The 13,792-nt window shown below is 36.5% G+C and overlaps 1 protein-coding gene across 3 annotated transcripts in view; it reads left to right on the top strand.

Moving 5' to 3' along the window:
- Positions 1-13,792, top strand: part of sema5ba (sema domain, seven thrombospondin repeats (type 1 and type 1-like), transmembrane domain (TM) and short cytoplasmic domain, (semaphorin) 5Ba) — a 273,670-nt gene that overhangs the window by 112,659 nt on the left and 147,219 nt on the right. For all 3 annotated transcript variants that reach the window (XM_087268166.1, XM_087268164.1, XM_087268165.1), the window contains exon 3: positions 274-517. In XM_087268166.1, the coding sequence (XP_087124292.1) occupies positions 328-517 (190 nt within the window). In that variant the 5' untranslated portion in view covers positions 274-327. The remainder of the gene's footprint in view (positions 1-273; positions 518-13,792) is intronic.

Raw genomic sequence — 13,792 nt, 5'->3', positions numbered from 1 at the left:
AGATTAATAAAGGGACTAAGCCGAAAAGAAAGTGAATGAATGAATGAATCAGGTCAGCTAATAGATTTTCATTTTTCTTTCATGGCATGACTTTTTTTTTTCTCTAGCTCACTGCTTTTCCCCTTAAAGTCAACAAACCTTTACTGACAGTCATAAAGAAGTACAGTATCGACTCTGCTGATCGTAAAGGTGTATGTGTACTTCGTAAATTGGAAACCGCAGAACAGTAATATAGAGTATTTACCATGTCACTCCGTCTGTCCTCTTTAACAGGTGCATTCCAGAGGCCCACCTTGGCAGCTAGAGGAGAGGTCGGCCTCCGCCACCATGACCGTGTTGCCCCGGGACGTGGCTTCCCTGGCTGTGCCCGGCCTTATCCTCTGTTTCATCACTCTTCCATTTCCGACGATTCTATCCCAGAATCCTCCTGTCCCAACAGAGACCTCCCCGTCCCCAGCGCCCCACCACACCAGACCCGAGTGTACCAGATTAGAGCACCCTGTCGTCTCCATTCAAGGTGAGCACTGAAGTCTCCTGCTTCTGCGATGATATTACTACAATACTTCTCTGGGGATTTCTTTCTGTACACTTGTCAACAACTGCTCGAAATTCTAGTTAGCAGAACTAAAAGGTAATCTTATGCTGTAGTTGTCGAAGGTGTCAATGTTAAGAGTATTTATTATCTCCTATTTCGGCTTCATATGCAGAAACAGCTATAAGTAGCTGTTTGAAGTGTCAGTGTTCAAATATTTGCCTATTCTGGCTGAATGTGTAGAGATAGCTGTAAGAGAGGTATTTGTTTGGTTGAAGTGTGTCGTGTGGTGTGTTAACTGGTTTTGTTTGATTGAAACAAAATCTGTGGCGACACAGTGGCTCAGTGGTTAGCACTGTCACCTCACAGCAAGAAGGTCGCTGGTTCGAGTTCCAGCTGGACCAGTTTGCATTCCTGTGTGGAGTTTGTATGTTCTCCCTGTGTTTGCGTGAGTTTACTCCGGGTGCTCTGGTTTTCAAAGACATGCTCTATAGGTGAATTAACAAAATTACAGATTAACTAAATTGGCCGTGTGTTTGTGTGTGTGTGAATGTGATTGTTTCTAAGTACTGGGTTGTGGCTGAAAGGGCATCCGCTGTGTAAAACATATGCCGGAATTGTTGGCGGTTCATTCCGCTGTGGTGACCCCTGATAATCAAGGGACTAAGCCGAAGAAAAATGAATGAATGAATGAATCAATAAATAAAACTAAATCTGGTGTGATTTCTCTGCCTTTGGATAAAAGTGTGAATGCTGCTATCTGAACCTTGAGGTACATCAAAGATGTGGACTGAGGATACGTTTACATGACAACATTGTAGATAAAAAGGAAAGGTTTTTCCCCCTGCGTTTTGACAGAGTTTCACATTTACACAACAACATTTTTAAAACAATCTGCATTTACAAACATCTGTGAAAATGACCAAAAACACAGTATTGCTGATGCCAGGACAGTATATTGCACTGTTAACTTGGTAAACTTCAGAAAACATTACCTGTAGGGAAGTGATGATGTGCTGTCAACAGCTCGGTGCTGATGTGTATGTAGAATTTGCTATAATATACAAGATGCATCTCCATTGCTGGTTGTAATGTGAAGTAATGTGAAGTAAATCCACACACTTTGCTAATGAAGTGTTAGCAAACAGTTGAGCAACAAGACTACCATGCATGTCACCATTGCTGTATAATTGTATGCACTTGCCTGTAATCTACACCTCGCTAAACACCTACAATCCACATGCATGATGTCATTATCAAAGACTCTGATTTTCAGGTGTTTACACGGACACAACAGTGGCAGCATTTTAACGGCGCTGTATATACATTTTTGACTCTACTAAAGCATAACAATACCATAATATGTTTGTAGATATTTAAGAAACATGCTAAGTGAACATTCTTGTCTATCTGAAAAACAATGCTGAAGTCAGATATTCTGTTTTGAAAATGTGTTCCAGAATGCTGACTTTGTTTAGGTTCTTTAAACCCACCCACTGCCACTTTAGCTAATTATATTTCAACACCCCGGGTTACCTTGTTGGAAATCCAGCCTGATCTCACGAGAAAACGTAAGTATTTTACGTTTTGTCAGTTTAGTGGCTAATTCGTATGAATTCGTACAAAATTATACGATTTTAAAAAGGAAGCATGGCACCTAACCCCACCCCTAAACCCTACAGTCATTGGGGGATGAGCAAATCGTACTAAATTGTACGAACTAGATTGTACGAATTCATACAAATTAATCACTAAATCAAAAAGTTACGAATTGCCGTGAGATTGTGTTGGAATATTGTGTTTCAGTTTTTCATTCAGTCATGAATGCTCTCAAAGCATGCATCCGCAATGGATATGTGACCTCTGGTGGAAAGTAGCAAACTCCAAAATGAGATGCAGATTCAGAGTTCCTTATGAGGTTATTAATAACAAAATAATTTAAATATCAAGAGCGCAAACATTAGATGAGCAGGTTATATTGTAATCCTGTGTCCTACCACTGTTGTTGTGTAAACAAACAGGCAAATTGCATAAAAAAGTTTCCAGTTTTATGTAAATCCCTGGGATTGCTGAAGAAAATGAAGTTATTCAATTGAAATATGGATATAATACAGCCCAAAGAGATAAACCAAAGGCAAGCAGTGAATTCACAAGATGTAGTTCAAAACAAGAGTTGAAAACAGTTGCAACAGATCTTTGTTTGACCATTTTTAGCTTTTAACTTCTGGAGAGAGTTTTGGTACTTTACAAGGATGCATCTTTCAAGTGTTGAACTGTGCGCAAATACTAATGGAAAAAAGTATATACTTTGATGTTAAATGTTGGCAGTCTTTTTGTTAGCTACTGTTGACCTGAAGCATGTAAAACTTGACAAAGTATGTTTGAAGGGCACATAAAAGTAGCCGACATGTATTTTTAGTGTGCGTGTGTGCAACTTAGTCACATTTAATTGCTGATAATCACAGCAATTCCTAATGTCTTGTTGCTAGATGTGGCCAGGCATGTTTGCCGCCATTATACTCAATTTTCTAAAAAAAAAGAAGTCCAGTGCCGGAATTGAAAGTGTTTGGGCTTGTAGTGCCCAGCCTAGTGAGTCTGATTGTTTATCCAATCTTCATGCATATTAGACAGGTTCAGACTGTAGATCTACATTTCCCCCCCGGCTATCTTGGTACATTGGTTTATCCACAATTTTTAGACAGCAACAGAGCTTGCTGGAGATAAACGTCTTTCATTTCGTCAAGATTCCTATCTTTCTGTGTCTTGGTACACAAAGAAAACAGAATGTGCAGTCGTTTTTTTCATATCGCTTAGAACATCTTTTCCATATCCATTGGAACAAAGGTGTTGCATACACCAAGAACATATATTTATTTAGACAGCAGTGTGTTTGAAAAGAATATGATCTGTTTACGATTGCCTTGGCCATGGGGTGAGAGCAGCGTACTTTTTTTTTTTTTTGACTCTCTGAGGGACATGACAAAGATTGCAGAGCAATGCCTCATGGGAAACAAAAGGAATTGATGACCGGGGGACACTATTTAATATATGAAACCTACTTGGACATAAGGGTGGCCATGGCTCATATAGACATAGCCTGTGGGCCAGCTCCATTTATTGCTTCGGAAAAAGAAAAAAATATGGCAGGTTGCATTTTGATTTGTCTTTTTATGCTCTGCTTTTGAAGCAACAAGCTTTTTTTCTTCATTTTATAAAACTGAAACAGGACTGGAATTACAAACGGCCTTGTTCACAGAGTTTAAAAACAGTACAATTTGTAAACAAGCAGTAAATCGTAAAGCCGGATAAGCAGGGTGCTATCTTTTTATTTGCTTTTATTTTGTTGTGCTATTCTGTTCCCTTCCGTCATTTTAGCTCATCAAAGCAAAGGCACTGCGGCATAGCATTCACGATAAGAGCTGCTGAACAATTAGCTTTGCATTGTGAGCTAGCACACCTCCAAATCCCTCATTATGCGTTGTCAATGGTATGGAAGTCCCACACCACACCTTAATGCCTTCTTTTATGTGGAAGCAGTGGTATGGAAGCACTGGTACAATGAAGTGTTGGCTGAGTTTGAGATTAGTTTCTTTGATGGATGAACACTTTTTTTAATTGATGCCTTCTTGCGGATCCTCACTGGAGTCACCTGAGGCGTATTGGGGCCTCTGTATCTCTGATCTCTGACAAGCTCTGTAGATTCACACATGCCTTTGAACTATTCTAAACCATGGAAATGATACTCTTAGGGTGATTTAACATGGTCGAGCGTGACCACCATAGTCGGGGTCCATTTTTCTTGCTGAACTCTTCAGGAGCTTTTGGTATATGGAGGACCAAACAAAATCTGTGTCCACAGAAATCTGTAGGAAACTTAGCTCATTTCCACAAACTGATGAGCCTGGCATTTAATCTATATTTGCTTATAGTTTGTATGTTGTTTGTGTGTCTAAAAACTATGAGTGACAATATTTCTTTACTTACTCCAATTTATATCAAAGTTGATATTTAGCCATACCATGTTAGTGTTTCTTCCAGTGTTGCGGCTGGAAGGGCATTTGCTGCGTAAAATATATACTGGATTAGTTGGCGGTTTATTACGCTGTGGCGACTACAGATTAACAAAGGGACTATGTCGAAAAGAAAAGGAATGAATGATAATGTTTTGTAACATCAAATTTTTTTACAAGGTGATTTGTAACACTCAACCCAAAGGACCAGGACTTACACACACTAATTCACTTATAGCACTTGTCTTTGGACTTGTGGAGGAAACCAGAGGAAACCCACGGGGAGAACATGCTGAGAAATGCACACACAGAAATGCCAACTGATCCAGCCGAGACTCGAACCAGCAACCTTTATGCTGTGAAGCAACAGCAAGTTTTTATTTCTTTTGGAGTTTGAAGTCTGATGTTTAAGAAGGGGTCACTAACTTTATAAGTAATTTCACTTTTTTATTTTATTTTATTTTATTTTATTTTATTTTATTTTATTTTATTTTATTTTATTTTAAACTGTACAATAAAATGTCCTATGGTATGACAGCAAAACTTAACAAAAACAACACACAAACATACAAATAGACAAACAAATAGTGCTATTTGTTTTATAAGACATTATGAATATCTTTATTTATTTCTTCTAAATCACTTATCAGACTTGTTGGACATTTTCAATAAATATGAATTCATGGCAGGGGTGCACCGTAACACAGGAATGCTGCTCTGTGTGAACGCAGAAGCAAAATTGCTGTAAGGAGCGCGTTCACGATTACAACACACTGACGTGAGATGTTTACTCCAGAACAATTAAAACGCGTTTACACCCACGCTGTTTATGAAAATAAAAGCCTTTGAATATTTTTTCAGATACATTTAGCTGCTAGATGTTAGTGAGATAGTGTTTCTATGTTCCTTCTTAATGCCAACTGTGGAAAATGTTATCGATAAAATGCTTATGAAAAACCGCCGTTTGTTTACCCTCAAGCTTTGCTTCAGTTGCTTGATGCGTGTGCACTTGAAGCAGCCACTGAGCTCCAATGTGTTCCTCCATATGTTTTCATGTTTTCTGTGTTCACAATGCTTATCCATCAACAGAATATGTAGTCAAATGTGTTGACATTTAACTGCGGTTCTTGCTTCTGCTTTTGAATGTCACTGGGACAAAGGCAGCTGCATGTACGCTAAAGTGTTAGATAAAAGTGAAACCAAAAAAATTCCAACCCCTTCTATGTTTATATAAATACAAGTGTAGCTTGTATATGTCAGAATTTGCCGGTATTTTGGAATGGATGTGTCAATGGTCTTTTCCGGAAAAATTCCAGAACGTCCGTGGCTCTGTGAACAGCGCTTTTTTGAATTTACGGGTAAAGTTGTTCTAGAAATTTCACTATCACTGTGAAAGGGGCTATACATAGCAATGTTGATAACTTTCAATGCACCACTTCTGCTGCAGTATATTTTCACAGACATCATGTTGACACTTGTTATAATTAAAAGTATGCTTTTTGGATTGTTTTATTCTTAATCTTATTTCAGAAAATAGAAAATAAAGACCTGTTTATTTAATACTTTAATCTGTGTCTGAATTAAGCATTTATGTTATTATAATAAAAAATAATGGTAAAGAATATATATTTTTGGCATCTATAAAAGCAGAGGAAGGTCTAATTTTTAAAAGCTGCATTACAAGCTGTTCACACAAAAGCAATTAAAGCATGCAAATTCCTTCATAGCCCATTTAAGAAAATCTTTTAAAAATTCTTCATGAGTCTTAAATGACTTTTTTTGTTTTCCATGATAAGAAATTGAAAATATGAAAAATCATTGAAACAAGATACATTTTTAAAGCAGCCTCTCATGCTTTTATTCCCAGAAAAGTGTGTCTTTAATTAAAATGCATTTTTTCATATTGTACAATTTTTTTGTTGCTCACATATTTTAAGTAAAAGTAATAAGTTAAAAACAAGTGGAATGAATTGGGAGGGCAGCAAGAAAATGTAAAATATACTTGGAATTTATTCACTAATTTAAGTAAATGAAAACAAGTGCTGGGGTTTTCTCAGTTTATTTTTTAAGATCTTTTTTAAAATTCATTTTTATTATTATAGAGGCTTGTTTTAATATGAAATGCATTCAGAAACTAGGAAAATGTTGTTGAGTATACGCATTTTAATGTGATCATATCAATTATTTATTTGTTTTCTCCTGAGGTCCACATATTAGTATTGGAATTAGGCATGAAATTAAACAGGCGGTATTTGCAGCTGTAAAACACCCTTTTTGCATGTGAAATAAGCAACAACAATCACATTTTGTGTTAGGTTTGCTATTGGGGTTATAGTTGTTGCTACTCTCACCTTCAATAGCAACCTCTTTGCAATGGCTGGATTATATTTTGGCAGGTTCAAAACAGTTCACGCAGAATTGTGACACACAGACAGTTCGGGTCAGGCTGAAATTATCACCATATCGTTATATGCCAAGTGGAATTAAAAAATGTTCTCTCTTTTTTTTTTTTCTTCTCAGAATAATGTATCCTACCTAAATTCATATTTCTTCACCCCGACTGACTGGTCCACCGATTAAGCATCATTGATGTGCAAATTCGGGCAGTCCTTTGTCAATGCATTCACTCCAGAAAGTTTGGATGGAGAAGTTTTTACAGCTTCTTTTTTATTAGGTGGTCTGTCTGGCTGGAGTTTTGCAGCTTTTGCATTGAAAGCTTTTATTTCAAGAGATCAAACATATGACTAGCACTTTAAGAAACCTAAAGCTTTTGCTGTACGGTTATATAACACCATATTGAAAGCTACCTGATACTTATTTCTCACTGAGAAAATCCATATATATATTTTTCCTTGCATGTTATACGTGACAATCCCTCTAAAATCATGGTGAGCATATCTATAAGCCCGCAGCAGCAATAACATGCTGGTACTGCGAGGACTCTCAGATAAGTTTAGATATCTGGGGACCTTGTTTGGATGGATTTTTATTGTGTGGGTGTATGCATTTGTTCTGTTTTCCCCCTTTTTCCTCATGACTAAGCTTGCACAATCACACCTGCGTGCCTGGTCTATCTACAAGGATATCAACATATCACTGCACACACATATGCTGAGCTGAGATATTCCAGGCTTATGAAACTCAACAAACACTGAGGCGAATTTGCTAAACGCTTGCAGCATTTCAGCAAAAAACCTCTGCTGTAAGCAGTTGCAAAATGTGCTGAAACGGTCATGAATGTTTAGATGGCATAAGTATCTAAATTTCAGATGTTTAAATTATGTTATATTAGGGTTACAGTATATCGCAGAATTGCTCTTGAAATCAAAATTAGAGTAATTTTTAAATTATGCTCCAAAAGAGTAACAAAATGTGTTATTTATAATTAAGCATGGGGCGGTAAATGATTCTGATGGTATGATAACCTTTAATAAAAATATCACGGTTTCATGACATCATGGTATTTACTGTTATAAAATAAATTCTTTTTAAATGTCTTGGTAATAAACAACAATTTTTTTTCCCCATTGAACACAGTATATTTTATTCTAATATTTAAAATATTTTAAAACCGTAAACTAAAATAAATCATTGACTTTTGCTGCCTTCAGTAGTTTCAAAAACACATTTATTTACTTTCCTTTTCTTTGGAACTTCTTTTCTTTGCATAAGAAATAAGTCCCAGCACTGTTGAGGTCTTTAGCATGCTGTATGTTGGTTTATAAGCAATTTTGTTTTTCAGATGTTTCCTGAATCGTGGGCTTACTAGTAGCTTTTAATATAGAGGGTTCTTTTCTGCTGGTGATATTGTTGCCCTAAATAAATCTATAAAATAGTTGTAAAAAAACACATTAAAAAATCTTACAATTACGTTAGGAAGGGTATAACAGAAAATCTTAATGTTTTTAAAACGTTGAATTTTCAAAACCGCGGTAAACCTTAAAATCGGTTATCATCCCATGCTTGTTTATAATATATTTTTGTCTTAAATATATATAAAGAGGTGCTGTTAGATATGTCTTGCACTTTCATCCTATTTTGGTGGAATTTGCATCCACATTAGGTCACACTTTATTTTAATGGCCAGTTTGTTGAATTTAAGTTACATTTCAACTAAATCTCATTAGATTGTAAGAAGACTGCTAGCCTTGGGGTTAGCGTTGGGGTTAGGGTTGAGATTAGTTTAAGTTGACGCACTTGCAAAGTTTCTTATAGTCAGTTAAATGTCTGTTTAGGAGCAGTATCAACAGATATTAAGCAGACAGTAAGACTCAAATTGACCATCAAAATAAAGTGTTACCCCACATTTTTTCAACATTTATTTAAAGGGACATTTTAGTGAATTATAGGATTACAAAGGTAATGAAATGTGATAGTCTAAAAAAAAAGCGTCCTACTTCCTTAAATATTGATCAATAGCTAGTACAACTTCCAGGAACCTGTTTTGCTTTCTTTAATCCAAGTAAATTGTTGAATATGTAAGCAATGCATACAGGTATCACTGTTAACAGAGTTAAATCCTGAATAAACACTTCAAGGGACATGATTTATTTTGTCCTTCAGATTAAAAGGTTATAAAAATCTGAGTGATAGACATGATGCTTAAGTGTGCATTAAACACAATACTCATCAGTTCTACATGTATTTGTTACCTCGCTGTATGGCCGTTTCCATAAACTGAACTCTTAAAAATTGTCTATGCTTAGCTATGCCTAGATTTTCTTTGTAGGACACATTTAAGTAAAGCATAATGTACATCCAGCTGTTATCGCAAATTAAATCTTGACAGGGTGATCAGGGGTGAGGCAAGGAAGAAGCACTAATAATGGAAAAGGTCATTATATAGCCATTATATAGCATTGCTATACTTCAATAACTGGCAATGGTCATTATGAGGGTTCATTACACAGCTCTCAATCTGGAGCACTTTATTGTGATTGGTCAGTTTTAGCATTCTGAGGTGTGTTATTCACGATAACGGCAGTAGAGGTAAAAACTGATGACACAGGCCCATCTGCTTGCTAGAAAATGTTTTCTTTGTAGAAGCTTTGCATTTGAGTTATTTCTACTTGAATCCATTTTTTTTTGTGCAGTTAGTTAAAGTAGGTAATCTGGATATCGCAGACTCACTGTCGCATTTCACAAACAGCTGCTGCTCTCTTGCATCTTTGCAATAGTTATTGCAATGTAATGCATTCTTTAAAAAACAAAAAAAGTAAGATTTTGAAAGTGTTTTTATCTCAGAGCAACATCTAATTATGAATGTTGTCAAAAGCCATGCAATAAAGTTAATTGCATACTAAGTTCAAAATGTAAAAAATAAATACAAATACAACCTCATTTTTTGTTTATATGTATAAACACACATCACATCATATTTATAAATTTTCATCAGTAATAAAAAAGTTTACTATAAATTTAATACTGGTAATTTAGTATTGGTTAATTGTTTTTTGTTTGTTTTTGCATCTGTGGCAAGCATGTTAAGAGGTGTTTTGACAATTCTGACCCTTTTTTCAAGTTAACGCCAAAATCTATAATTGCATCTGACAAATTAATCCACTTTGTTTTGCAGCACAGAGCACTTTATGACAACAAAGTGCAAAATAAAGGCAGATTGTAGCGTATGGTTGAGAACCACTGCTGTAGCCTACTGTATGCTGGTTACTGTATGCTTAACTTTTTTTTTCAAAGACCTACTAAACAATTGATTCATTAAGTAATATCTCATTTTTTGTGCCAGGTTTCTGTGCTGAACTAATTTTTTTTTGGATAAGAAATACAAAAAAGAATGTGAAAATTTTGGACTCTAAGATGTTTAATGCTCTATATCCTAAATGTCTGTTTAGTTTGAATTTACCACTTGCAAATAACTAAACTTTTTAAATATTACTAATTAAAAACTAATATTTTGCATTCAGTTATTTAAATTTTGGAAGTAGCAATTTAATAAACAGGATAGTGTGCATCCAGCTGATTGTTATCGCAAAACAAACCACTTCATGGTAAAACAGTGCATGTAATAATAATAACAACAACAACAACAATAATAATAATAATAGTAATAGTAATGATATTTCCTTACATTTTTATAGCACTTTTTAGACACTCAAAGCACTTTAAACATTGGGGGTGAATCTCCTCATCCACCACCAGTGTGCAGCATCCACCTGGATGACGCGACAGCAGCCATATTGCGCCAGACCGCACACCACACCAGCTGATTGGAGGAGAGGAGATAGAGTGATGTAGCCAATTATGATATGGGGATGGTTAGGAGGGCATGATGGACAGAGGCCAGTGGGCAAATTTGCCAAGAATGCCGGTGTTAAACCCCAACTTTTTTTGAAGGAAATCCTGAGATTTTTAACGACCACAGAGAGTCGGAACCTTGGTTTTTAACATCTCATCCGAAATACAGCACTCATTGACCAGTATAGAGTCCCCTTTACTATACTGGGGCATTAGGACCCACACAGACCGCAGGTTGAGTGCCCCCTGCTGGCCTCACCAACAACACTTTCGGCAACAACCTAGCTTTCACTATCCAGGTTTTGACAGGGCCCAGCCCTGCTTAGCTTCAGTGGGCGACCATGTGAGAGTTGCAGAGAACTAGCTGCCGGCTACATTAACTGCAATAACAACCAGCTGGATCTGCATTATCTTTTATACTTAAACCTTGACAGCGTAATCAGGGAAAAGACATAAAATAAATATCATCCCAAAGGAATGGTCATTATGTAGCTCTGCACTGCTCAGTGATTGACTAGTCATCATGGGGATGTACAGTAATTGACCTTAGAGTGTCACAACAGACCAATCAGAATAAAGGATTGTAATAAAGCGCTGTGTAATAAATACTCCAGACTTGTAGACTGGCCTGCGTCATGCATTTAAAAACACAAAAATGCGGTTTGTCCAAACGGCTCTCTACTGAATTCCACCTATTGTTGTATGCAACCAACATCTATAGTTACCAGATTTGGATCTCAGACTTTTATGGCCCACAAAGAAATGGAAAAAGGAACGATTTAAATAGTATTGGGTATGGTGTGTCCTTGCAAATCCAATGCCAAGAGCCTAATGCAAAGTCCTAACCTGTTAGGCTGGAATTACAGTAATCTGTCCCAAGAGGAGTGGTGCCACACAGCCATTGTCTACCTTCCCCTAAGCCGGCCATTGTAATTGTCTTGAGATTGTTTGTCTCGTCTGTAGAACATGTTCAGAAACCAATCTCAAGTGGGTAATAGTGCTGTTGTTTAACCACCGGCTACATTTAGAGGGACCTTGAGAGGGGGAAAAAAAAGCAATGTTGTTCTTTAACTTCAAGCTCTTACTGCTGTCTACCTCCATCTAATTGGTTGGTGATTTCAGAGCCACTGATGCCTGAACAGTTCTGTCATGTTGTTGGGCCCTCTGTCACAGCAGACACCAAAAGTAGACTCAAGTTTGGTAGTGTTTGCAAGTGAGCCTCACCTTGGGGTTCAGTTGGAGCATTGCTAACTGTGAATGTAATGGAACTTGAACAGATTCTGCTCGTCTACTTGCCCTATCCCATTCATTGTAGACGTTTTACGCTCCAATGGCCTCTTGAAATCGCAAGTCTAGGTTTGTCTCATTGGCTTTTGTGAACGGTGCTCTTTTAGATGTTTGCCTGACCTGAACCAACCCTCGATTTACAGCCTCGTCCCCGGAGTGCCCTTACCAACGTCTGTCCTCTCTTGTTGTGCCATGGCATTTCTTAGGACGCTCATTGTCTCAGAATCACGGCGTAAGAGGATTTAGATTTCTGAGGCTTTCTCTGCTCATGCATTGACAACTGGGGACGCAACAGCAGGGAAATCACACAGCGGACATAAGAAAGGAGACCAGAAGACTAAACAAAAGCAAATTCGGACTGCACTCAGATAAGCTCCAGTCTGCAACTCCTGATAAGATTCTCTGAGCTGAGATGAGAGATTTTGAGTGGAGAAATGCTAAATATGAACTAGATGACCGTAGCTATGGCGCGACAGCACTTGTGCTTACATGTTAAATTATTTTGCTTCGTTCATAAACAGATATGTCATTACATGCTGCCTGTTCTCGCAACAGTCAATGGTGATCCATATTCACTTTCTCATATTGATTCCACAGAGGTCTGCTGCTCTTGTGATATTGGCTTAGTCTCACCCTTGTTCTTTTGGAAAGAGTTTTTCAGTGATAACTTTTCTTTTCTGCCTAGCACTGCATAACATGTTCGCTAATCTAGTCCCTAACCACATTTTGGATATTACATTTTAATTGTGTTTTGTATTTAGTTATAAGCTTAAAGCAATGAATTCAGCAAACATTCAGGGGGGGAAATATGCGTTTCAACATAATGATTAAAAAGAAAATTTAATGCAATGTTTTAAAAACCCATGATCATGCTGTTTGTGGATTAGGGTTAATGGCTTTTCATTTGCATAGTGTTGTAGTTTTATGATAGCTGTTTGAATAATTTGAATCATCTACATTTGTTTTCATGTGTAACTATGCTTAATATGTCTGATTACTAAACCTAACTTTCACAGTAACATTTATTTTGTTTCATTTTTAGTGATGTTTTAAGTCTGTTTTTGATGATGAGTATCAATTGTTGTAATTAAAATGTGTTTACATAAGTTCTCTCTACCAACAGAGAACCATTCCAATCTACTTATTCTAAAGTATTCGCAATTAAAGTGCTCGTATTATAATCTCTTTTGAATATTACTTTTAGCATGTAGATGTTTATGAATGAAAAACACCTAAAAATGTTAGGATCTAAGTGAGCAACATATAACGATATTGTTTTTAAAAGAATCAAATTGATTCTGAACTGCCAAAATGAATCATCAGAAATCCAAGTGTCAATTCTGTTGTCAGTCTATATACATCAATGACACATTTGCACACTTTAACCCACCCTTAGATATTTTCATTGGCCCATGTTGTCCAGAAGATGCATTTTTTATCAAAGCTAAACATTTACTCTTAACACTACTTTGCAACTTAACTCTCACTGAAGCTGAGTGATTTCTGAAAGTACTTTTTATTTGCACTTTGTTGTTTACTATAAAAACAATATGGCAATATGTTATTTGCTGTAAGCAGTAGATGAGTCAAAACAAAGTGAGCCATCTGACAAATCTGAGACAAGTTTGGAAGAGTTTAAAAAAAAACAACAAAAAAAACAAGTCATTTTAGAATTATTAAGACATTAGCTCATGTTAATGTTTTATGCCCT

The sequence above is a fragment of the Danio rerio genome, chromosome 9, assembly GCF_052040795.2.
Source record: "Danio rerio strain M-AB ecotype USA chromosome 9, GRCz13ab, whole genome shotgun sequence".
Lineage (NCBI taxonomy): Eukaryota > Metazoa > Chordata > Actinopteri > Cypriniformes > Danionidae > Danio > Danio rerio.
This window is presented reverse-complemented; position numbering and strand designations above follow the sequence as displayed.